Raw genomic sequence first — 24,899 nt, forward strand, 5'->3', positions numbered from 1 at the left:
GACAACAGAGTGAGACTCCTACTCAAAACTAACTAAATAAATAAATAATAAATGTGGATTGTGGGAACCAAAATACGAAACTGGATCGTTCATAATAGCCAAAATGTGGAAACAACCCAAATGTCCACAACAGTGGATTGCTTAAATGATGGCATAGTCAAATACAATGGAATACACTCCAAAAATAGAAGTTAACACACTGGCATACACTCCGAAAATAGAAGTTAACACACTATATGAACAACAGAAAGGAATCTGAAAAACTTAATGGTGAGCAAAAGCAGTCACACAATGAACTGGACATGTACAAACCCCAACAGATGAATTTTATGGTATGTAAGTTGCATCTTTTTTTTTGTTTGTTTTTTTTGATGGCGTCTCACTCTGTTGCCCAGGCTGGAGTGCAGTGGCGTGATCTCGACTCATGGCAACTTCTGCCTCCCGAGTTCAAGTGATTCTCCTGCCTCAGTCTCCCGAGTAGCTGGGATTACAGGCATCTGCCACGATGTCCAACTAATTTTTGTATTTTTAGTAGAGATGGGGTTTCACCATGTTGGCCAGGCTAGTCTCAAACTCCTGACCTCAGGTGATCCACCTGCCTTGGCCTCCCAAAGTGCTGGGATTACAGGCGTGAGCTACCGTGCCCGGCCTGTAAATTATATCTTAATAGAGATGTTTTTTAAAGAGTCAGTCATAAAAGAATAAATGCTTTCAGGTTCTGTTTATATGAAATTCAAAAATATGCAAGATAAACTATATTGTTTAGGGACACAAAGTTAGTTGATAACACCACAGGGAGAGCAAGGAAGTGAACACTTATAAAGTGAAGAGAGCTCTGGGGCAGGGAAGAGACTGTCTTGGGAGGGGGCAGGATCCCTTTCTTGAAATGGCTAGTGATTCCACAGGACTGACTCAGGGACTTGTTAAGCTGTTTATGTTTTATTCTGTCCTCTACATATATTTCATAATACAAATGTGATGATAGTAATAATAAAACTATAAACTACTAAAAGACAAAAGTGTGACTAGTTACAAGAGCTTCAGTAGGAAATAAAGGAAGTTGCAAGTTAAACAAATATTTGTTCTGCTCATCTGTACCTGTATTTGTAAGTTTTACTCCTGGCTCTTGCGGAGGCTTTATGCCACTCTTTTGGAATCACACAATGTGAAGTGAAAGTGAAGTAGGGTGAGCTGGCATGCAGCCTAGCCTTCTCTATTTCTTTAAATTCTTTGATGGAATGTCGTTTTCCTACAGGAAGATAAAAAATCAAAATCAACACTCTTCAAGAACTCCAGTTGCTCTTGGAGTGAGAAGTCACTGGACAATTAGCAGTCTCAAAAAAATGAGGCCCAGTGATCACAAAGCACCTGTCTCACATTGAAGACCAGTTCTCTTCTCTTCATCCACCTCTTGCTGTCTTTGAAGCAGAGGATCAACAAATGGTGGGACTGTAACCTACAAGAAAAATGAGACTCTTTCAGGACCAGAGTGCAGCCTGTATTAAGCTTTTAAAATGTGTTCCACATAAAGATGGGAACAATAGACCCTGAGGACTACAAGAGTGGGAAGGGCAGGAGGGGGCGAGGGTTGAAAAACGACCTATTCGGGACTCTGCTTACTACCAGGGTGACAGATTCAGTCGCACCCCAACCTCAGCAGCATGCAATATACCCATGTAACAAACCTATATGTATACCCCCGAATCCAAACGTTGAAATTTAAATAAAGTCTGACCTAAGCATGCAAGTATGCCCTTACTGTACACCAAAGCAGCTGAGAAGGCCCAGGAATGTGCCAATCTACACATCAGTGGAAGGGCATCACCTCAGATGAGGATGTCGCACAGAGCCTTAAATGGCTGAACTGAGGGAGGGAGGGAGGGCCGCCCAGAGAGAAGAGACGCACTTCTGTTAAGTGCTCTACTGTGTCATTGCATCAGCCAGTAAATATTTGTGTTGCCATTGTGTGCCACATCCAGGCTAGATCCTGTCTTCAAGGATCTCCTAGTCTAGAACAGCCTAGTTATCCACAGTGACAATCTAGTCCTGAGAGGGGCCAGCTCAGGATCCTGTAGGAGCAGGGGCAGTGCTCCTAACCCAGACTGGGAGGACGCATGTCTCCTGGGGAAGCTGACGACTGGTCTGTAAAGGCCTGTGAGAACAGAGGGTCAGGTGACCAGAGCTATGAGTTTATGTCAAAGGGTAGGGACATACAGAAGTATTTTTTCTCCCCGCTCCTGATAAGCCTTAGACAGAGGGACTATTTTTCCCCTCCATTTCCCCCACAGCACTCATCGCAGTGCTGGACTGAAGTGCTAGGTAAACAATTACTGAATAAACCAGGCAGCATAACATGTACTGCCTCCAGCACCCCAGATGATGACATTCTACCCAGAACCAAAAGAATCTGTTCATCTTCATATGACCGACCTGGCTCGGTTCTCTGGGAGAAGCATAAGAAACCGCTTCCACCTTCAGAGCCATACATATCTTTTAAAAAAGTAATAGTCATATCAGGTAGCTACTTCTGCTGCATGGGAGCGAAAAACTGAAACCTACATTTCTCAGTTTTAACCCTGTATTGGCGGTTTAAAAATCTGAAGACTCATTACAACCTCAAGTATGAGCTCTCATGGGCAGCCTGTGCTGAAATTCCTCCTGTATCTCCGCTGGAAAGGAGTATTCCCTCCCAAGTCCCACAATCCCCGTGCTGACTTCTGTGACACTCGCCGCACTCCACTGCACAAGCTGCCACACCTCTCTCTCTCCTTCTTGTGCTTCAAGTTTGCTGAATGTGAGTAAATGAATGAACAAGTGATCACACATATCCGTGCCTTGTGCACAGTGTAAATTCCACAGGAGTCTAAATTACTTTGAGTTCCTACTCTAAAACTCAAAGGAAATGCTTTTGTAGACTTTTTAAAATAGAGAATAACTACAAGACTTCTAAAATGACTAGGTTTTCCCCAACTCCAGAGCTCCTAAGAATAAAAAACCAAAGAAACCTGCTCTACCCTTTTATAATTTGGTTTTTCTTCATATAAAAGGATCGTAGGCCGGGCACAGGGGCTCACACCTATGATCCCAGCACTTTGGGAAGCCAAGGCAGGTGGATCACTTGAGGTCAGGAGCTCAAGACCAGCCTGACCAACATGATGAAACCCCTTCTCTACTAAAAATACAAACAATTAGCCAGGCGTGATGGCACATGCCTGTAATCCCAGCTACTTGGCAGGCTAAGGCAGGAGAACTGCCTGAACCCCGGAGGCGGAAGTTGCAGTCAGCCAAGATTGCACCATTGTACTCCAGCCTGGGCAACAAGAGCGAAACTCCGTCTCAAAGAAAAATTTAAAAAATTTAAAAAGGGATTGTATACTTCAGGATTATAACAGTCTTCACATATAATTTCCTTCAGATACAAAATATACTTAAGGGAAAAATCACTAGATACAAACTGTTTTGCAAGATTCATATTATAAAAGTCAAATACTGTATTTCATTTTTATATAAAAGCATAGCTTCAAAGGGTTGGAAGAAACTGCTGAAGTAATTTAGACTGCAATGAGACTCCACCACCTTCTGGGAGAAGTAATCATCTAGCTTTGGTCTGAAGTCATCCATGGGCCTTTGAGAACTTTCTGCTCCATGGGGCAGGTACTTTTTTTTGGTAATTTTAACCAAGAAAGTCTGCCCTTAGGTTGAGTTTAAATCTGCCTTGTAACTTGCAGGTTCAGACACTAGTTCTATACATCTAATTCATCGGCTAATGTCTGCCTTTAAAATACTTAAAAGGTTCATTCCCCCTCGTGTCGTCTTTTCCTTGGGCCAAATACCCCACATCTTTCCAGCTTTCTTCCTATAAAGTGGTGTCAAGACTCAACTCTTTTCTAAAGGTTTTGCAACTGATGAGTGTCCCTTCAACAGTGCGACATCAGGAATGACAGGATGAGGACAGGATGGACCAAGACTCTGATGCTTCCCACTCTAAGCACAGCCTCTCTTGCCTGAGAGCTGTATGTTTTCTGGGAATCCAGCTCATATGGTTGATTCACAATGACTTTACTGACATTTAAAATCACTTGGACTTCGACACATGCCATTTCTAAGATCTTCCTCCCTATACCCATGAAATCACATTTCTGGACACAAATATAAGACTCTGCACCTTGGAGATCTGGATTCAATCTTGAGCTCTGCCCCTTAAGAGTGTGTAGGAAAAAGTATTTAAGGTAAATATTCAGAAACTGTGCTCAGTAAATATGCTTAAATGCTCTAATATTTCAGCTAACCTACTCTAGGGTCTCACTCTGTCACCCAGGCTGGAGTGCAGTGCCACGATCATGGCTCACTGCAACCTCTGCCTCCCAGGCTCAAGTGATCCTTCCACCTCAACCTCCCAAGTAGCTGGGACTACAAGTGCACAGAACCACACCTGGCTTTTTTTTTTTTTTTTTGTACAAATGGGTTTTTGCCATGTTGCCCAGGCTGGACTCAAACTCCTGGACTCAAGCAATCCATCCACCTCAGCCTCTCAAAGTGCTGGGATTACAGGGGTGACCCACTGCACCCAGCCACTACTCTACATATCTACTAGATATGTGGAGGTAAGAAAAAAAGATCTAGTAGTGCACACCAGAAGTTAACAGATTTGCATTTGGTACTGCAAATAGATAGACCTAAATTCTGAAAGAGAGTCCTGACCTCAAAATCAAAGAAATCTTCAAATTAAGAAACCAAATTTTGTTGTTTTGTAAAGCCAAACTGTAGAACAGAGTATAGAAACTGTTAGTCCTAACACCTACTGGTTGGCTAACTCAGCCATGCAATAGCATTCTCCTTTGCCCACTTCCTACTAGAGAGATGAGAAAGCCACAGTGGCTTTCCAGGCCCTGCTTATGGCTAGGACTTGCCTCATGACCCAGTCCTGGCCAAAGAGACCTAAGGGAAAGCTGACTAGGGGCCTCTGGAGACTCTTTTTGCTTCCTGCAAAGGAGTAGTGTAAGAGAAGAGGCCCCTGGCACCATTCCTTACCCCTTCTTCTTCCTGCCCTGAATGAAGACCTAATGTCTGGAGCTATAAGCAACCATCCGGCAAATGTGAGAATGATGGGGATAAACTGAAAATACTAAGGATAGCAGAATAGAATAGGAAAAAATCTGACATTGTTATGCTGTCAGAACCACCACGAGACCACCTACCTCTCAATTTCTTGTGAAGTAAATGACAAATGCCCTTATGATTTAAGCCACAGTAACTCCATTAACATCTACATAAAATCATTCCTGACAAATCTAGTTCCAAGTCAACACTCCTATCCCCTCCAACCTCAGGCTTAAGAATGCAGTACGTGTATTACAATTCAATGAACTCATCTTAAATACAAAAATAAGCTGGAGGCTATTTGTATAACCAGTGAAATTGTTAGACTAACTCTTCAAATTATACTTTATTTGAAAAATAAAACATCAGTACCATTTTATGTCTGTGCTGTAAATAATATTCAACATTCTCTTGTTTCATTTTTTTAAGCCCTTTATATGAAATTACTTTTTCCATAATTCTCTGCTGAAGAGGCTCTGCAACGTTTTCAACCCATTTTTTATGTAACATCTCTTTTCTTCTTTCCTTAAAAGTATCCAGATGCTGAAAATACGTATCCAATCTCTAGTGAAGTGATACAAACAAGGAAAATAAATTATAAAGAAATGTTTCACTTATTGTCATTTGAGTAAGGGGGAAAAAAACATCTGTTCCCACTACTAAACTCTCAGCCACATTTGGGTTGCAAAGTCCCAGTATAAGATAACTGAAGCACAGAATAAAGTACAGTAAGAGAAGCTGGGAACACAGAGCAGAAGAACTCATATAAACTTCTAAACCACAACTGTGCCTTCAGATTAAACCACATCTAACTCATGAATCAGATTAAGCTATTCCTAACACATGAAACTCTTGTTTCTTTTTCAGGATTTCCAAGCATTCCCTGGTCACCCATCCTGTGTCTAGCCTTCACCATCAGGAAAGTCTGTGACAAAATTGGTAGAGTAGAAAGCACACCAGACTGTGATACCTCTCTCTGGCCTGTGAAAGTGAGGTAATCCCATCTATCTCTTCGGATGCTTAAATGGGAATTTATGTGCACTTTCTTTATAAATTGTAAATCGCAATTCAAATGTCAAAGCTTTATTCTTTTTTTGTCTGTTTAAAAGACAAGGTCTCACTCTGTCGCCCAGGCTAGAGTATAGTGGCATGGTCACAGCTCACTACAGCCCCAACCTCCTGGGCTCAAGCGATCCTCCTGCCTCAGCCTCCTGAGTAGCTGGGACTACAGGTGCGTGCCACCATGCCTGGCTAATTTTTAAATTTTTTGTAGTGACGGGGCCTCACTATGTTGCCCAGGCTGGTCTCAAACTCTCAAACTCCTGGTTTCAAGCAATGTTCTTGCTTCAGCCTCCCAAAGTATTATAACTCCATCTCTCTCATTGAAATTAAATGTCCCTTAAGCTAACTTCGTAGTGACTATCAGTTACTGATTGGTCATAACCCTTAAAAGTTTATTTTGTTTCTAGTGATTTTTTTTTTTTTTTTTTTTTTTTTGAGATGGAGTCTCGCTCTGTCGCCCAGGCTGGAGTGCGGTGGCCTGATCTCAGCTCACTGCAAGCTCCGCCTCCCGGGTTCACGCCATTCTCCTGCCTCAGCCTCCTGAGTAGCTGGGACTACAGGCGCCCGCCACCGCGCCCGGCTAATTTTTTGTATTTTTAGTAGAGACGGGGTTTCACTGTGGTCTCCATCTCCTGACCTTGTGATCTGCCCGCCTCGGCCTCCCAAAGTGCTGGGATTACAGGCGTGAGCCACTGCGCCCGGCCTCTAGTGATTTTCTATATCCCCACTGCAAGTGGGAACACATGAGAAAGAGGCAAGTGTGAATAGGAAAGAGTTTCTATTCAGTACCAGGACGAAGAGAAGGAGCAATTAGGACAATTTCTCAGATCCCTTCAGGACAGATCCAAGTGGGATTAGGGACCTCTTAGTGATCCTGCAAGAAGGGGGCATGACCTCAGATCCATGTAGTACAAACAAGTAAATTACAGGATCCTCATTCCCCCTGCAAAATGAGTCTCTTGGATCATGGTGACATGACTCTTGGCCATGTCGTTCTGCACACTCTTGCTCCCCTAGAACACACTTAGAATGCAGTATGGAGCCAACTCTTACCTTCACAACAGAATTTTCTCTAAATAATATTGCACGTACTGCTTCATCAATGTCTTCTCTAGCTAATACCTAAAATTACAGAATTGGATATTAGGCTGTAAATCCTGAAGCAACAAACTACAATGACAAAACTCAGTGTACTTTACCCAATAGTTTCAGCGTAAATCTTGAGGCTTATTATGTAACATAAATATATGGAAAATTTCTAAACCCATTCTCCATGAACCCATCAACCAGGTTCAAGAGTGATTAATTCTGAGTCAATCTTATGTCATCTAACAAATCTCATTATTCAGCACCCCCACACCCAGACTATTTTAAAACAAATCCCTGATAGTATATTATTAAATTATGTTTTAAAGCACTAAAAAGCTTACTAAAGGAATCCTCTTTTCAGGCATTCAGTAGGTGTTTTTTGTTTGCTTTTTGAGACAAAGTCTGGCTCTGTCACCCAGGCTGGAGGGCAGTGGTACAATCTTGGCTCACTACAACTTCAGCCCTCTGGGTTCAAGTGATTCTCCTGCCTCAGCCTCCCAAGTAGCTGGGATTACAGGCACGTGACACCACACTTGGCTAATTTTTGTATTTTTTAGTAGAGAGGGAGTTTCACCATGTTGGCCAGGTTGCTCTCGAACTCCTGACCTCAAGTGATCCACCCACTTTGGCCTCCCAAAGTACTGAGATTATAGGTGTGAGCCACCCCATCCAGCCAGTAGGTATGTTTTAAAGGGCCCTTGAAGTTTTCTGCCTTTTGCTAGATCTCTTCATAAGTCAAAAACCACAGAAAATTCCCTTTAGTTCAACTAGTCCAGAGTCTCAGAGCTAATTAGTGGGAGCTCGTGGCCTCCAACCAATATCATCCACATCTAGGGACTTGCTGTTTCCATTATGAGTTTGGGTAAAGCCGATGCATTTTAATCCCCACTTTAGGGCTTTTTCAGTTGGATCACTATAAACTAATCTCTAGCTTTTATCCTTATAGGACTAAGTGTGAACAAATGAAAAGGCAATAAAAATCCAGTATCTGGAAGAGATAAACTATTACATTAAAAATTATTGATGAAAAATGATAAAGGTTCTTAGAACTGTTATTCAATTTGATTCTTCTTTCTGTTCTGCCACACTGAATGCATCACAACAAACTAAACGCCAAACTCAAACACCAAATCTGTGAATAAGAGAAATCTCAAAAATGAAAGTTGTTTTTACCCATGTATTTAATAGCTTCACATGAGATCTAAAATGACATTTAAACAGCTACCCAGGTCTTCTCTAAAATAAAGCTCTTTGTAATATGAAGAGGATCTTGCTTTAAAGCCTTCTCAGACTTATTTTAAGATGACAGGCCAGGCAGGGTGGCTCACGTCTGTAATCCTAGGGCTTCGAAGGCCCAGGCAGGAGGATTACTTGAGTTCAGAAGTTTGAGGTTACAGTGAGCTATGATTGGGCCACTGCACCCCAGCCTGGGCTACAGAGCAAGAACCTGTCTCTAAAATATTTTTTTAATTAAAAAGAAGATGGTAACTGAAAAAGTATGTAAAACAATTAAACATGTATCCTGACACTACAATATAAATTTAGAATCAATCTATTTATTTATTTGGAGAAGCAGAAACACGTTGACAAGCATCTTGGGAAGTCACCTTCTTAAAGAACATCCTAGTAAGACTGTTAGCAAATGTTATGTACACTCTTGAGTCAGATTGCCAAATAATCTTTTTCTGTTTAAAGAAATTAAACAGTTTCTGTCTTTGATGGCTCTTCTTTGTGATTTTGTCAGGAAATATAAGGAAAAGGTCATGATTTGCAGCAGCACTTCTGAAATCCACGGCTTTCTGTGCGCGCACACACAGAAAAATTAAGCGTCTCACTACTCCGACTGCCACCAGGGCAAAAGGGGAAATTTCCAAGAGTTTTTCACGGCGAGGCAAATCATAGGATGATACAAAACAATGAAACTTTATGAGAAAATCATTACCAGATCCTAAAGCAGAACTGACTGGCAAGCCCAGACCTGGCTTCTCCTACCGGGGAGCTGGGGTTGCTGCCTTCACCCACCCGCCTGCCCCCGTCGGTGCACCAGTCCCCAGGCTGGCGACTGGAAACACTCTTGGCCACACTCTCGGCCACACTCTCGGCCAAATCTGAGCCCGGAACACTCCCCTTCAACGCCTGCTTTAAACCAGGCACTGTCCCAATCCTGAGAACAGAAGCGAGATTAAGATAAACAATTCCCAGACTCGAGGGGTCCCACCGCCAAAATGACGTCTCAAAACGCCACGTTCTCTCACCTCCATTAAAGAAACGGACTCGGGCTCCGGCCATTCTCTTAACTTTTCTGGCCTGAAATGTTGATCGTAAATCCAAGTTTTGGTGGCAGCCATGGACAGAATCCCTGAGGGAAGAAAAGGTAAACTGAGGCTGGGGACAACGGTTACCGTTGAGAGCTGGGCCTGTGGGCTGAGGGAGTGTTCGAATCCCGCTTGGCCCCTTTCTAGCTGGGCCCAGTCACCCAACAAACCGGGATCCTCGGCGCCCTGGGCGCTTCAACAGGCCCGGCTACCCGCTCCCGTGTCGTCCTTGGGCCGAAGCGGGCCCTTCCGCCGGGCCGCGCCGCCCTGGCCCTGCCACCGCCCTCCCTGGGCTCTGAGACCCCCAGGCCCGCAGGCCTCCCCGGGCCCCACCTCAGGCCAGCCGCGGGGGTGGTCGCAGGCCCCGCGGCTCCGTGCCGGTGGGGCTCCCCCGCGGCCGCGTCCTGGAACTGCAACGGAGAAACGAGCCCGCGAGCCCGCGCGTCGGGGCGCATGCGCCACGCCAGCCCCGGAGTGCTGCCCCGACGCCAGCTGGAAGGGGACGCCGACGTCCCGGGAAAGGGAAGGGCGCCATTTGATTTCACAGCAAACAGTGCACAGTGATGCAGCCCAGCGCCTGGCCCTCGCCCTCCCTCCACGGCTGTCTCGGGGGCGCCCTTCCCTCGCGGCCCCGGCGGGCACGCGGGCCTTCGACCGCCTAGGCCCCCGCCGCCCTTCTGGACTTTTATCGAGGCCTGTACATTAATACGAAAGAGAATTTGCCATTTACCTGGAAGATTGAGGGCGGCAGCGTAAGAGGAATGGTTTTAAGTAACGCGTCCGGCTTCTCACTCCCACTGAAGGGTGAAGGTGCCACAGGTGGGCCTGGTTTGGATTCTGATGTGAAGAAACCGACTTCAAAACACTTGGGCCAATCAGGAAAATACCAAAACTCTGACTACATATTTAATGATATCTAGGAATTATTGTTAATAGTTTAAGGTATGATACATTATCACAACCAAGATTTGACATAGCTACATCAAGATACAGGATATTAACAAGGATTACTGTTTTCAGCCAATGTTTCTTCAAGTATTTTTTTTAGTCCTGCCTGTGTCTCTCGTCCTGGGATTCTGATGATATGAATATTATTATAGCCCCCACAGCCCTTAAGCCTCTGTTCTTTCCTCCACCCCCAGTCTATTTTCTCATTTTTTCAGATTTGGTAATTTTTATTGTTCTATCTTCCAGCTCACTGATTCTTTCCTCCATCTTCTCCATTCTACTGTTGAGCTTACCTGCTGAGCTTTTTATTTTGGCTATTGTAATTTTCAGGTCTACAATTTTCATTTGGTTCTTTATATCTCCTGTTTGCTCAGGATTTTTATTTTTTTATTTGCTTCAAGTGTATTCATATTTGCTCATTGAAGCATTTTTCTCATAGCAACTTTAAAAGTCTTTTTGGGCTTATTCTAACACCTTTGTCATCTCAGTGTTGGTTTCTATTGATTGTCTTTTTCATTCAACGAAAGATCTTCCTGGTTCTTGATATGATTATTTTTTATTGAAGTCTGAACATTTTCAGTTTATATTATGAGACTCTGGATTTTAAACTTTGTTTTAGCTGGCTTTCTCCAACACCAATCGAATAGGGTTAATGAGGTTACCTCATTACTGCCAGGTGGAGATAGGAATCCAGGTGCCCCAGCTAGCATTCATTGATACTTGAGGGGCCAAAGTTCCTCGTTTACTGCTGTGTAGACCATGATTTAGAGATTCTAGTCAGGCTAACTGAGGGACCATTCAGCAAATTAGTTCCTTATATGGTATAATCTTCTCAAGAAAAGTAGCTGAATCTATCTCATCTTTACATCTTTCTCATAACATGGGACCATCTATGACTGACCCAAATAGCAGGCAAACAGAAAATTCCTGTTGAGTAGACATACGCAGAAAAGTATAATACACTGATGGCTTAAACTACATTAAGTATAAGCAAAAGGTGATTCAAAATCGGATTTTTAATTTCTTCCTAGCTTCTTCCTTACTTCATTTGAAAATAAAAGTTTCCCTGATTTACTGAATCAAATTATATCAATCTCATATGATTTAAAAGCTTACCTGAGCATTTATCTCTTTACTTGATGTTCCCTGGCAATGTCACCTTTTTACATGGTGGAAATAACTGTTAAGGATTTGAAACATTCTCCTTTCAATAGGTAGTGCTTCACTGAGTCTTCACCTAGGCTCTTGCTGCAGGCTCTGTGTCTCTTTCTACATACCACAACTAAGTTAATCTCATAGTATTAAAATCTTTTGTCACTGTTTCTCCTACTAACTTTAAGACAGAGGGCCTACGTTGGCTCATCCTTATATCCCCAGAACTGGGCAGAGCACCTGGGAAAAACAGGCACTTAGATACTTACTAAGTGAATGATGAATAAATAAATGAATGAGACATAATCCCGACATCTACACAAAATGAAATTTCAATGTCAACATATTAAAAAAACATTTAAGAGACTGAAGACTTGTCTACCAGGAGAGCATCAAAGCTTTTGAAGCTTTGCAGTTGGCCTCTGGTTGCCATTTTGGCATGGCTAGTGTTTTTAGTCAGTTATAACTGTAACAGAGAAAAGCATTCCTATCCAAAGAGTCTCTTTAAATCAAAAAGTCTAGGCCAGTCATGGTGGCTCATGCATGTAATCCCAGCCCTTTGGGAGGCCAAGGTAGGAGGACTGCTTGAGACCAGGTGTTCAAGACCAGCCTGGGCAACACAATAGGACTTTGTCTCTACAGAATGTTTAAAAATTAGCTGGGCATGGTGGCGGGCACCTGTAGTGCCAGCTACTCAGAAAGCTGAGGCGGGAGGATTGCTTGAGTCTGGGAGGTTGAGGCTGAGGTGAGCCGTGCCTGTATCACTCCACTCCAGCTGGGAGACAGAACAAGACCTTGTCTCAGAAAACAAAAGTCCCAATGTTTGTGAGGTGTACATGTTAATCTTAACCATAAGAACAAACTTGCACCTAGATTTTTATTTTAAAAGTGTGAAATAGATTTAGGCTGCCTTTTATAAAGAAAACTTAAGAGAATTTCTAAACTTACTCACTTGAACAGAGGAATGGCTATGGAGAAGGCATTAATGACTGATTCATGGAACAGAATTGATTTACCGAAACTTTTCTCCTTCTATATAAAGTCAAGGTGAAGTAACAATATCCCTTTAATGCTGGTGTGATTTCTAGAAGTCTGTTTTGACTGATGAGGTAATATAAAAGGGAAAAAATGCCAAAAACTATAGAGTATTATAAAATCCTTCAGGGTCTCCCCATAAATTCCAAACCCTTTAGCATGACGTGTAAGATTCCTGTCTGCCTTTTCGGGCTCAGCTTTCTTCAGTGATTCCTGGCCTCCTTGCTCCACGTGGTGGATTAGAAATGCCTGCGTGGTCCCATCTCTGGCAAATCCCTGATTCCACTCAGAGGTAGACTTTTGTTTGTTTGCTTTTGAGACGGAGTCTCTTGCTCTACTGCCCAGGCTGGAGTGCAGTGGCGCAATCTTGGCTCACTGCAACCTCCCCCTCCTGGGTTCAAGCGATTCTCCCGCCTCAGCTTTTCTGAGCAGCTGGGATTACAGGTGCCCCCCCTACCATGCCCAGCTAATTTTTGTACTTTTAGTAGAGATGGGGTTTCGCCATTTTGGTCAGGCTGGTCTTGAACTTCTAACCTCAGGTGATCCACCCGCCTCGGCCTCCCGAAGTGCTGGGATTACAGGCGTGAGCCACTTCACCTGGCTCGATGGAGCACCTTCCTGTTCTTCTCTGTGACTAATTGGTCAAGGAGTACACACCTGACCCAAGTCTAGGATCAGATTCTCCTGGCTTTCTTCTAGGATTACAGACTTCTAACCAAAACAGAGACTTGGAAAGGTGTGTGAGTCACGTTCATGACAACAGCCTAGAAGGGTCTGAGATGACTGCTGCTCAGGGGCCAGTGCTATCAAGGTTCCTGCCCTTCCTGTGGAATTCAGTTTTTTCTCAGGGTTCTGTAAGATGCTTTGGGACTCTTCCAACGAATTCTTTTTTTTTTTTTTTCTTTTTCTTTTTAATCCCAGCCACTAGACCACCAGGGACCAATGGATTCCATTTGTGCTTATGTTAGCTCTGGTTAGCTTGTTACTTACAACACAAATGATCTCAAATAATACAGAAATAGTACAATGCTTCAGAGGAAATGTGAGGTATTTGGAATTGGTATTCATGTCAAAGTGCAGGGAAAGGAAAGGTGTCTTCTCTTCACCATATGGAATGAGCAACTATATTTGTGATACTATACCTGGGATTTGCTTCAAAGTCATCCAGTTAGAGTTGAGAAGTAGGTATGCATATACACAAGCAAGACTGGCCATGAGGTAATCAGTATTGAAGCTGGATGTCAGATACATAAGGATTCATTATACAATTATCACTATTTTTTCTATACTTCTCTGAAATTGTTGATAGTATAAAGTTTTTAAAAATCTAGTTTTCAGCCAGGTGTAGTGGCTCACGCTTGTAATCCCAGCACTTTGGGAGGCTGAGGCAGGTAGATCGCCTGAGCCTAGGAGTTCAAGATCAGCCTGGGCAACATGGTGAAACCTCTTCTCTACAAAAAATAAGCCAAGCATGATGGTCTGCACCTGTAGTCCCAGCTACTCGGGAGGCTGAAAGGCTGAGAATTGCTTGAGCCTGGGAGGTCCAGGCTGCAGTGAGCCATGATCATGCCACTGCACCCCAGCCTGGGCAACAGAACGAGACCCTGTTTCAAAAAGAAAGAAAGAAAAAAAATCTAGTTTCACTTACAACCATATGTTGTTTGGGGGTGAGACATTGGGAGACTAGATAACTGTCATGGTAGAATAAAGAGGATGAGGAATATGGAATGAGAGAAAAATGGATAATTTAAAGCAAGACGATATGAAACTCAGATGCCAGAATGTGAAAGGCATTAAAATATAGGGCCACCATTTTTAATACATCTTATTCCATCTGTGACCCTCAAGTTCATAAATTGATCCTGTAGGTTGCTGAATTGCAACTCCAGTTGGATTAACATTGCTGCCAGTCTTTTATACAAAATCTAGGGCATTGACTAGGAAAGAGGGAGATCTTGGAATTATATGTATGTGGGGAACAGACAAAACTGAAGAAATCAGACTCCCCCAAGTCTTTTAAAAAGGTTACTATGGTGTCCCTTTGCCTACGGAAAACAGAATTCCACTCCTATGCTCTGTGTCCTACTGTGTCTTCCTGTGACAAAGATTCAAATTCAACAAAAGCCAGAAGGCGATGTTTAGAATCAGCAAGCAAGTAATTATACCCTACATTAATTTTTTTTTTTTTTTTTGAGATGCAGTCTTACCCTGTCACCCAAGCTGGAGTGCAGTGGCGCAATCTCGGCTCACGACAGCCTCCATCTCCAGGGTTCAAGCAATTCTCATGCCTCAGCCTCCCACGTAGCTGGGATTACAGGTGTGTGCCATCACACCTGGCAAATTTTCGTATTTTTAGTGGAGACAGGGTTTTGCCATGTTGGCCAGGTTGGTCTTGAACTCCTGACCTCAAGTCAGGTGTTCGGATGGAGGCCGAGGCAGGTGGATCACTTGAGCCCAGGAATTCAAGATCAGCCTGGGCAACATGCCTCAGCCTCCCCAAAGTACTGGGATTATGGGTGTGAGTCACCTCACCTCGCCAACCCCAAATGAATTTTAAAATTTTCTAATGTTGAAAAAACCTCAGGAGGATATGTGGCTGTGGCCATGAAGGGTGCGTGACCAAAGGGAGCATACCTTAATTTAGGAACAAACCAAATAAACAAAGATAGACACTTAGTAAGGGAGCTGTAATTATTTTTATTGGTTCATTCAGCAATATTAACTTCGGGGGAAAATACATGGTATTGCCATTTCTTAATTATCACAGACACTGAACTCAAAAATTAAAGGAAGTTTGTGGCAGATGCTTTTTTCTAGAGACAGGACAATTCTTGAGTGCCTTCCTTGGCCTTCACCCTGATTCCTGCGAGCAGATGACTTCCTCTGAAGCAGCCTGATTTTGCGTATCCTTTCACCAATCAAGGATCAGAGTGTGTGCTCCTTGGTTGCTGAAACCTTTTGAAGGTGACAAAACGGAAGAGTTGAGTGTGGTATGGGGGATGAGGGGCTTGCAAGAGCAGAAAGTGTTCCCCAGCTAAGCTGGGCTGATCCCCCAGAAGCCTGTCCTGCTAGAGCCCAGTGACTCATCTCTCAGGCAGGGTCTCCACCTGGGCCTCCTGCCTCAGCCTTTCCTCACGCTGTCTGGAGTCAGAAGCACTGAGATTCAGGGATGTGGTCACATAGATGGGCAGATCACTGATGTGTGACGTGATTTGAGGGAACTCCGGTGGTCTCAACTTTCAGATGTCAACATGTTTGGAGTACTAATTTACACTTGGATTATTGTGATTCAGAAAATACTAGGTTCCTTTCTTTCCTTTTCTCTTCAAACCTCTAAAAAATCTCTATTCTATGCCTATCAGCTGATGATCTCACTTCACTGAGAAAATGAGTAAATAGAAGGAAACAATACTCTTTTGCAAAATCCACTGAGCTAGTTTGACCTACGTCCATGTACTCGGCCTTCTGTCTTCATACAATGGATAGAGTGTCCTGTCCACCTAAGTCCGGGGTGCTACCTCCTCACCTGTGGACGGACTCTGCCCTTCTATTCTGCCGCCTGTCTCTCCAGCATCATCAAATCTCCCTCTCTATGGGAGCATTCCCATCAGGAAACATACATGTTATCATATCAATATCGCTGATGAAAACATTCCCTTGCCTCACCTTCTCCAGCCACTTTATAACAAAACCCCACAAAAGCATTGCTTATTCTGTCTCCACATCCTCACCCCAATTCTCTCCTGAACCCACTCTAATCAGCTTTCATTTCAGCTGCTCCACTTAACCTCTCTGATGAAAATCAGCAGTTACGCCTATATCTCCCAGTCCTCATTTTACCTCCCTCTCAGCAGCATTGCCACGTGGCTGAGCGTGCCCTCTTTTCTGAAACTCTTTCTCTACTGGCCTCTGCAGCAGCACACACTTCTGCTTTGCTTCCTTTCATACCAGCCTCTCACTCCACGCATGTTCCTTCACCAGCTCTGCCTCCTTGCCCCAACCTCTAAATCTTGGTATTCCGCAGGACTAGCCCTCGGCCCTCTTCTCTTTGACACTCACCCCCAGGTGATTGCATGATTTCACGTAGCATCTATATGAAGATGACTCTCAAAAACCTATCTCCACCCCCAGTCTCCCCTGAACTCCAGACCTGTACCTCCACCTGCCTACTGTATATCTCCTCCTGGGTGTAGGATGGGCATCTACAAAGATACTGAATTGGATCTAATTTTAGTCTCGGCATCTCTTGAGGTGATAGAGCCTATGTTCCTAAGTGAAGAATGAAGTAGTGGCAGTTCCATCAGATACTCAGAGCCAGATACAGTCCTAAGCAAACAGCTGGAAAAGAAATCTGGCAAGAAATTCCGAGCAATAGGAATTTTCTCTGAAGATTACTTGGAAGTGCCCCATGAGAAAAACCATAGCTTCAAACCCCTGCCAAGCCCAGAGAATGCCTTACACTAAAATAGATCGTCATAAAATTAATAGGTAAGAACTTTCCTGCCCACCCATTACTTCTCTTTCCTCCCTACCACTGTGGACTCTGCAGATATCAGAAATCACAGTGGCAAGAAAGAGGGGTAAGGAATAGGACAGTAAGAAGGGAAAGAGAGAAGACATCTACCTCCCTCTTCTTTCTTGCAGCTCTGGCTTCAGCAGCCCCAAACGGGGGGAGGGAGACCTTAAATGAAGATTGAAGCATTGGTCATTATGTTATACAAGACTGGCCATGTTAGTTACTGAATAGACTGTCTTCATAACCAGAGGCTTTTTACTGTCTGAGAATGCCCAGGGCAGGGGAAGAACCAACCCCAACAGAACAGGTTTAAATGGACAGTGAGGGGAAGAGTTCAGTTGCTCTAAAATCACACCCTACAAATCCTCCTTCGGTATTGTAACGATTGCAATGGAATCAGCCCCAAACACGATTATTCCTCACTTCTGTACTTCTCTCCCTGCAAACCTGCTTTCCCCCTAGACCTTCCTAAGGGGTCAGTGACTATGACGACAATCCACCCAGGCCCCTCTGCACTGATTTCTCGCTTTCACCCACTTCCACACCGACAAAGAAGCTCTGCCAGCTCCTCTCCACCCACATTGGAGCCTGGAGTCCTCACTGCCTGACGGCCCTGCCTCGGCTCCAGCATCCGCAGTTGTTCATGCAGCAGCCATGCTCTTCTTTGTACAATGCTGACTAGATATTATTTCCCCTGCTCCAAACCTCCGCACAGCTTCCCCTCACACTTTGAATTTTATTCTAACTCCCTGTCCCGGCCTGTAACCCCCACCTGCCTGGCTCCTGCCTCTGCTCCAGCCTCACCTCCCGCCCTCTCTCAGCACTCACTGTCTTCAGCCTCCCCACTTTTTCTTGCTGTTTCCTGAACACAGCAGCTTCACTCCCATCTCAGGCTTTTGCCTGGGCCCATCCATCTGCGCAACACTCTTCCCCCAGATCTCTCCACGCCTCACTCCCTGGGTTCCTCAGGCTGCTGCACAAACGTCATCTCAGAGGAGAAGCCTCCTCAGACTTCTCCACCTAAAACAGTCCTCTTCGTTCATCCCCCACCCTCCCACCCCACCCCTCTACCTGCTTTGTTTTCCTTATTACTAACTCACGTGATGTTATGTGTTTATTTGGTTGACTATTGTCTATTTCCCCACCAAAATGTAAGCTCCAGGAAACAGGAGCCGTCTCTGTTTTGTTTCCCACTGTGTCTCCAGCCCCTCAAACACTGCCTGGCTCAGAGTTGGCGCTTGTTAAAATTTTGAGGAAGCAAGCAAGCACATGAGAGGATACCAAAACATGGCAGTAAAAGGAGCTTAAACACACAAAAGAAAAGGTTAGTAAATTTTCATGAATGAGTAAAAGAGTAGCGCCCCTGTCCTTTAGGGATAGGAGTGGGGAAATGGAGAGACAGTCAGAAAGGAAGATGGCAAGATTGAAGGATACTCAGAAGACAAGCCATTCACGTGGGGAGGAAGGCCATGACTTCTCGAATACACTCCTAAGCAGCTGACTCTGGACAGGAGAACTGGAGGGAGAAGCTCTACCTAGACCCAGAAATGGTAGGTTGGGCTAGCTCAGTCAAATGGCCACCAAGTTTAACTATCATTCCTTTAGGATGAGAAATCTGTGCTCTATAAACACCTATAGATAGATAGATAGATAGATAGATAGATAGATAGATAGATAGATAATATAAATATAGATATTTATATATATGTAAATATATATGTAAATATATATCTATCTCTATATATATCTATATATAGATAGTTTTTTGTTTTTGAGATGGGAGTTTTGCTCTTGTTGCCTGAGCTGGAGTGCAATGGCATGATCTCAGCTCACCGCAATCTCCACCTCCTGGGTTCAACCGATTCTCCTACCTCAGCCTCCTGAGTAGCTGGGATTACAGGCGCCCTCCACCACGCCCGGCTAACTTTGTATTTTTAGTAGAGACAGGGTTTCTTGATATTGGTCAGGCTGGTCTCGAACTCCCAACCTCAGGTGATCTGCCCACCTCGGCCTCCCAAAGTGCTGGGATTGCAGGTGTGAGCCACCGCACATGGCCCAACACCTAGTATTTCTATAAACTTTACATTTTAAATGTTGGGGCTTTTTTCTTCATTTATTGCACATTCTGGGAGAGGAAGGAGTCATGCACCAGGGTATAAAATTGTGCTCTTCCATGGTCATTCACACAGAATCAAGAATCCAGGTTCTAAATGTCTTTAAGTTCAAAACTGAGATCAGGGTCAGAAGAGGTTGACAGCTGCTGCTAGGGGCTGGGGGCTGCAGGGACAACGGCAGACGACAGGCATGGAGCTGACCGTGGAGGGCCCCCATCTGGGACCTGAAGATCCTTCTTGGAGATCACATAGGGGACTAATAGCAGAGCCTCAGAGCAGACAGGGGCTGGCACTAGGAGTTGGAGGGACGATCACATCTGCACAGAGGACCTGAAAAGGCATTGTCCTTTTATCTGTATCCCAGAATCCTGTGTAGGGCCTCTCTGTAACGACAGGGCCAGGGTTGCTCCCTGGCCTTGAGTTGGCCTCATGAGGAGTCCAGTATGAGCCCTGCAAGCTTGTCAACTGGAGATATCGGCGCCAGCTCTTCTTTATGCCCCCCTGCTTGAGACACTAGGCAATTCCTCTCAATAATTCATGATTCTTCTTCTCAACTCTTCAAATGCAAGAAATTCCCATTCTTTTAGGAAACTCTGGATCTCCTGGTTACTCCAGGTTTTAATTAACTGGTCTGGTTCCTCAGTTTCATTTTCCTCCTTTACTTCCAAGCATTTCTAGTAATTTCAGTCTGAAGTCTCACTTTCTCCCTTATTCATGAGTTTTCTCCCGGAATCCTTTTCACCAGTCACAGGGCCTACTCCAGGGTCCACAGAGAACAAGCCCTCGCTCGGCCCTAATGCAATCCAGGAGTCACGAGGTGCCGAGTGAGAAAGCACGGGTGCTCCTCTCTGCCGCCGGCAATCTCTCAATATGGGGGCTTTCACTTCCCGAATTTTACTACTTTAATTTAGTATTGGTCCTTTTGAAAATTTTCTACCTATCCTGACTGCCTTAAGGTTAACAAAATGTGGGCCCTGGCTTGGCTATGCTAAGTGGTAGACGGTAGAGACAGGGTAGAGATGGCAGAACGAGAGAGGGGCTAGGGAAATCCTGGACAGCGTGGCCCACCCACCAGGGGCACCCTCACCGTGTGGCTCCACCAGGGAGCAGGTGGCTCTCTCCATTCCCTCTGAATAAAGGACACCTGCCCCTCAGCTGCTTCTAACCTATTCCCCACTGCCTCCTCTCTTCCTGGAAGCCTGCCATACAAAGAAAGTTCCCAGGTGCTCAGATTTTGGTATCGGCGGTTGCCGCCTTATGTATGATGAAATGGGACAGCCCCAGTTCTTACCCATTCTGGTCTTCCTCCCGTTCTGCCTCCTTCCTGGCTGAGGCTCAAGGAAGAAAAATACCCTTCAGAGTTGGCCTCTTTGGCACTTGGATTCTTTCCGTCTCGATAACACAGCGGTTCTCTTTCTAGAAAGGATGACCCTTTGTTTCTGCACGAAGGAACCAGAAAGGAAGGGATTCTCTTAACTCTCAACTCAACTGTAGCACTTAATATTTTTATTTAAATTTGAAGGTGATGAGTTCTATGTGAATGTATGTATTTTTGTGAAAATAAATGTATTTACATGTTTTTTGTGTGAAAATAAATCCAAATAAATAGTATTGCCTTGCTCTAGTCACCGTTTCATCTGTAATCTCTGTGCTGCTTCATCAGACAGCTTTGGGTCCTTTGGCGGGAAGGATCCCTCACAGAGCTGTCCAGTTTGCCCTCCCTGAGAAGGTCTAACTCTGCCAAAGACAAATGTGCCTTCTCCACCCCTGCTGCCAGAACTGGGATGCTTCCCTTTTCCTGGAAGAGAATCCAGTCTTCCTCCGCCTTCTAGAGTGAGCCTAGACTTAAGCCTCTAGTCTAAAATATAGGACCCCACTACTCCAGCAACGCAATATCCTCCTTCACATGTGGGTCTCGCTCTGCTAGAAGATGTATTTGAGAACAAAATCTCTCCTTTTATATCATTTATCAAAGTTAAATAGAATTAAGATGCCATTTATCCTAAAGTCTTACCCAAACAGGTCTATTTGAGACTCTGGCAATTAGGGATCGCAGAGGAACTTACTCTTTTGGACCCTAATATGCAAGAGTGATTCTCAATTCTATCTTTTCAATCAATCGTTGTATCTTTTAAGGCCTTCAGCTACCAAGCAAATAGGGCTTAGTTTGGACACTTCCTTTTTCCCCTCAATTGTGGCTCCTATTCAAAAGGCAACCCAGCAAATGGTTAAACCACACCTCAAGGACAGTAAGCCCATGTTGGCCAGCGCCCTCCCCAGCTGTCATCTGTTTCTACTTTACATCACTAAGGTCCTCGGGAGACAATCAGTCATTCTCTCTGCTGGTCATACCAGCATCTCTAAAAGCCCTCCAGCTTCTGCCACACTGTATTTATTCAACAAATTCTGAGCCTGTTCAGGAAAAGAAACCACTGCAGCTTACTTTGGGCACTTTTTAGGAACAGAGAATTGTAAGCTCATCTCCTAGAAAGTCACATAAGCTCACTTTTCTTCCACCTTGCTAGTTTTTTTTTTTTATTGTTAACAACAATTTTAATAAGGTATAATTTATATGACATTAAATTCACCCATTTTAAGTGTACAAGTCAATGGTTTTTAGTATAGTTACAGAGTTTTGCAACACCACTACAATCTTATTTTAGAAAATTTTCATCAACCCCAAGGCTCCATGCTCATTAAGTCACTCTCCACTCCTATCCCCAGACCTAAGCAACTACTATCTGCCTTCTGTCTTTACAGATTTGCCTTTTCTGAACATTTTGTATTTAAAAACATACTATATGTAGCCTTTTGTTATTGGCTTCCTTCACTGAGTACAATGGTTTTGAAGTTTGTCTATGTTGCAGCATGTATCACTATTCCATTGTATGGATATACCACATCTTCTTTATCCATTCATCAGCTGATAGACATTTGGGTTGTTTCCACTTTTTTGGCTGTTGTGAATAATGCTGCTATGAACACCCACATCCTAGCCTCTATGTGGATATATGTTTCATTACTCCTGAGTAGAAACCTAGGAGCAGAATTGCTGGGTCACATAATAATTTAATGTTTAACATCTTGAGAAACTGCCAAGCTGCCTTCCAAAGTTGCTGCACCATTTTACATTCCCTCCAGCAATATCTGAGGGACAGCATGACTTTTAACCAGATAGTTACAAGTTACGTAAGTATGTAGAGAAATCTCTTAATTCTACAACTGTTAGCTGAGATGATTCCTCACATTATATACATAGTATTTGATAGTATGTACCACTTCTCTGATTATAACATCTATCACTCTGGGTAAGATATTGTAACAGCTACTACCCACCCAAACCAGTCCCAGACTCCATTTACACTACTCCAATTCAATTTTAAATCTCCTAACCTTTTAGCTTTAGTACAAGTTGTTAATTTTTTTTCCATTTCTGTGTTTGTTATTTCTGTATTAGTGACTTGTTTTTGTTGTTGTTGTTTTTTGTTTGTTTGTTTTTGAGACAGTCTCGCTCTGTCACCCAAGCTGGAGTGCAGTGGCACAATCTTGGCTCACTGCAACTTCTGCCTCCCGGGTTCAAACAATTCTCCTGCCTCAGCCTCCCAAGTAGCTAGGATTATAGGTGCCCACCACCACGCCTGGCTAATTTTTGTATTTTTAGTAGAGACAGGGTTTCACCATGTTGGCCAGGCTGGTCTCAAACTCCTAACCTCAGGTGATCCACCTGCCTCGGCCTCCCAAATTGCTGGGATTACAGGCATGAGCCACTGCACCCAGCCTACTTACTCTTTAAGACCAGAAAAGCCTGGGAAGTGTTGCCACTTCACCAGACACAGTGGTGGGAGATGCCCGGTGTCCTCCCACAATGGAGCCTGGTGTGTGCCTCAGCACTGTCTCAGCAACATGACAGGATGGCAGGGGATGACAGCACAGTCTAGCATCTTAGCAAAAGAAAAGCAAAGCTATGGAAGAACAGACTTACTTGTAAATAACTGTTTTTTCTTCTTCCTGGGATTCCAAAAGATAAGGAGCTCTTGCCAAGGGTTTCAAATCAAAACTACAGTCGTTAAAATTCACTTTCACTTTTAACCTTTAACAAGATAACAAGTGTGAGAAGGTTTTTTTGTTCTTTTTCAATATTGTTTTTTGAGACACGGTCCAGCCTCAACCTCCTGGGCTCAAGGGATCCCTCCCACTTCAGCCACCCTCCAAAGTAGCTGGAACTACAGGCATGCACCACCACGCCAAGGGATTTTTTATTTTTTGTAGAGATGGGGTCTCAACATGTTCCCCAGGCTCGTCTCAAACTCCTGGCCTCACGCGATCTTCCTGCCTCGGCCTCCCAAAGTGCTGAGATTATAGGCAGGAGCCTCCACGCCTGGCGGTATGAGAATGTTCTGAAAACAATATTAGCTTACATTTATGTAGTAAGTATTATTATACACTGACTACTAAATATAGAAACCAAAACATCATTACTCCAAACTGGTATACATTCTTGGATGAAATTAGTTGTTTTAGAGTTTCTGAAACTATGATGGAGATTGATTTACTGTTCACTGAGAACCAAGGATCAGGTAAGCAAAGTTTAAAGTACTCCCTATCCACTAAGAGCTTAAACTCCGAAGTAAAAACAATCCACAGAAACTGTGTCATTTATAAGCATCATGTAAAATGTTTTTCCCTAGAGAGAATCCAAACATTCCACTTCCCAGTCCTTTGCCATGGGGTGGCAGACAGGTACCTTAGAGTCCTCCAATCTTGCACCCACGGAAGGGTTGACTGGAACGGTGATATTGGCCCTGCACAGAACATACATTTTGCTGGCACAGAGAAGACATAGAATGTAGTATAGCAATGTGTGAAATGCTTCAAGAAGAAAAGGAAGCAATCACCAAGATAAGAAAGCAATAAGAGCCTATTGGGAATGAACGAGCATATTGGGGAAAAAAAGGAAATTTAAGAAATTAAAATCTTAATATCCAACACAGTGAAGAAAGAATTAGCAAGCTGGAAAATATATACAAAGAAATTGCCTAGGAAAATGAAAAATATAAAGGACATATTAAAAGATATTAAGATAATAGGCCGGGTGCGGTGGCTCACGCCTGTAATCCCAGCACTTTGGGAGGCCGAGGCGGGCGGATCACAAGGTCAGGAGATCAAGACCACGGTGAAACCCCGTCTCTACTAAAAATACAAAAAATTAGCCGGGCGCGGTGGCGGGCGCCTGTAGTCCCAGCTACTCAGGAGGCTGAGGCAGGAGAATGGCGTAAACCCAGGAGGCGGAGCTTGCAGTGAGCCGAGATCGCGCCACTGCACTCCAGCCTGGGCGACAGAGCGAGACTCCGTCTCAAAAAACAAACAAACAAACAAAAAAAGATAATAAGGCGGCCTAATATATATCTAATCTGAGCCCAGAAGCAGGATGTAAAGAACTAAGTAAAAGCAATATTTAAAATAATTGCTGTATATTTTCCTGAACTGATGATAAACATGAATACAGAGATCCAGGAAGCACAACATATACCAGTAGGTTAAATAAAAAGAAATCCAGCTGGGTGCAGT

The 24,899-nt window shown here is 43.9% G+C and overlaps 2 protein-coding genes across 5 annotated transcripts in view; both read right to left on the minus strand.

The window, feature by feature from the left end:
- The window catches only part of FAM228A (family with sequence similarity 228 member A), a 42,176-nt gene extending 32,205 nt beyond the window's left edge, over positions 1-9,971 (minus strand). For all 4 annotated transcript variants that reach the window (XM_050753671.1, XM_050753668.1, XM_050753667.1 and 1 more), the window contains exons 1-6: positions 9,900-9,971; positions 9,507-9,610; positions 7,216-7,284; positions 5,473-5,664; positions 1,369-1,456; positions 1,099-1,249 (exon numbers count right to left, since the gene is read on the minus strand). In XM_050753671.1, coding sequence (XP_050609628.1) covers positions 1,099-1,249; positions 1,369-1,456; positions 5,473-5,664; positions 7,216-7,284; positions 9,507-9,599 — 593 coding nt within the window. In that variant the 5' untranslated portion in view covers positions 9,600-9,610; positions 9,900-9,971. The remainder of the gene's footprint in view (positions 1-1,098; positions 1,250-1,368; positions 1,457-5,472; positions 5,665-7,215; positions 7,285-9,506; positions 9,611-9,899) is intronic.
- A 5,409-nt stretch (positions 9,972-15,380) lies between these two features.
- Positions 15,381-24,899, minus strand: part of FAM228B (family with sequence similarity 228 member B) — a 51,241-nt gene continuing 41,722 nt past the window's right edge. The window contains 5 exon segments of the mRNA XM_050753665.1: positions 15,381-15,656; positions 17,326-17,382; positions 20,623-20,645; positions 20,647-20,770; positions 23,314-23,421. Of these exon segments, the coding sequence (XP_050609622.1) occupies positions 15,620-15,656; positions 17,326-17,382; positions 20,623-20,645; positions 20,647-20,770; positions 23,314-23,421 (349 nt within the window). The 3' untranslated portion in view covers positions 15,381-15,619.

The sequence above is a fragment of the Macaca thibetana genome, chromosome 13 (genome assembly GCF_024542745.1).
Source record: "Macaca thibetana thibetana isolate TM-01 chromosome 13, ASM2454274v1, whole genome shotgun sequence".
NCBI lineage: Eukaryota > Metazoa > Chordata > Mammalia > Primates > Cercopithecidae > Macaca > Macaca thibetana.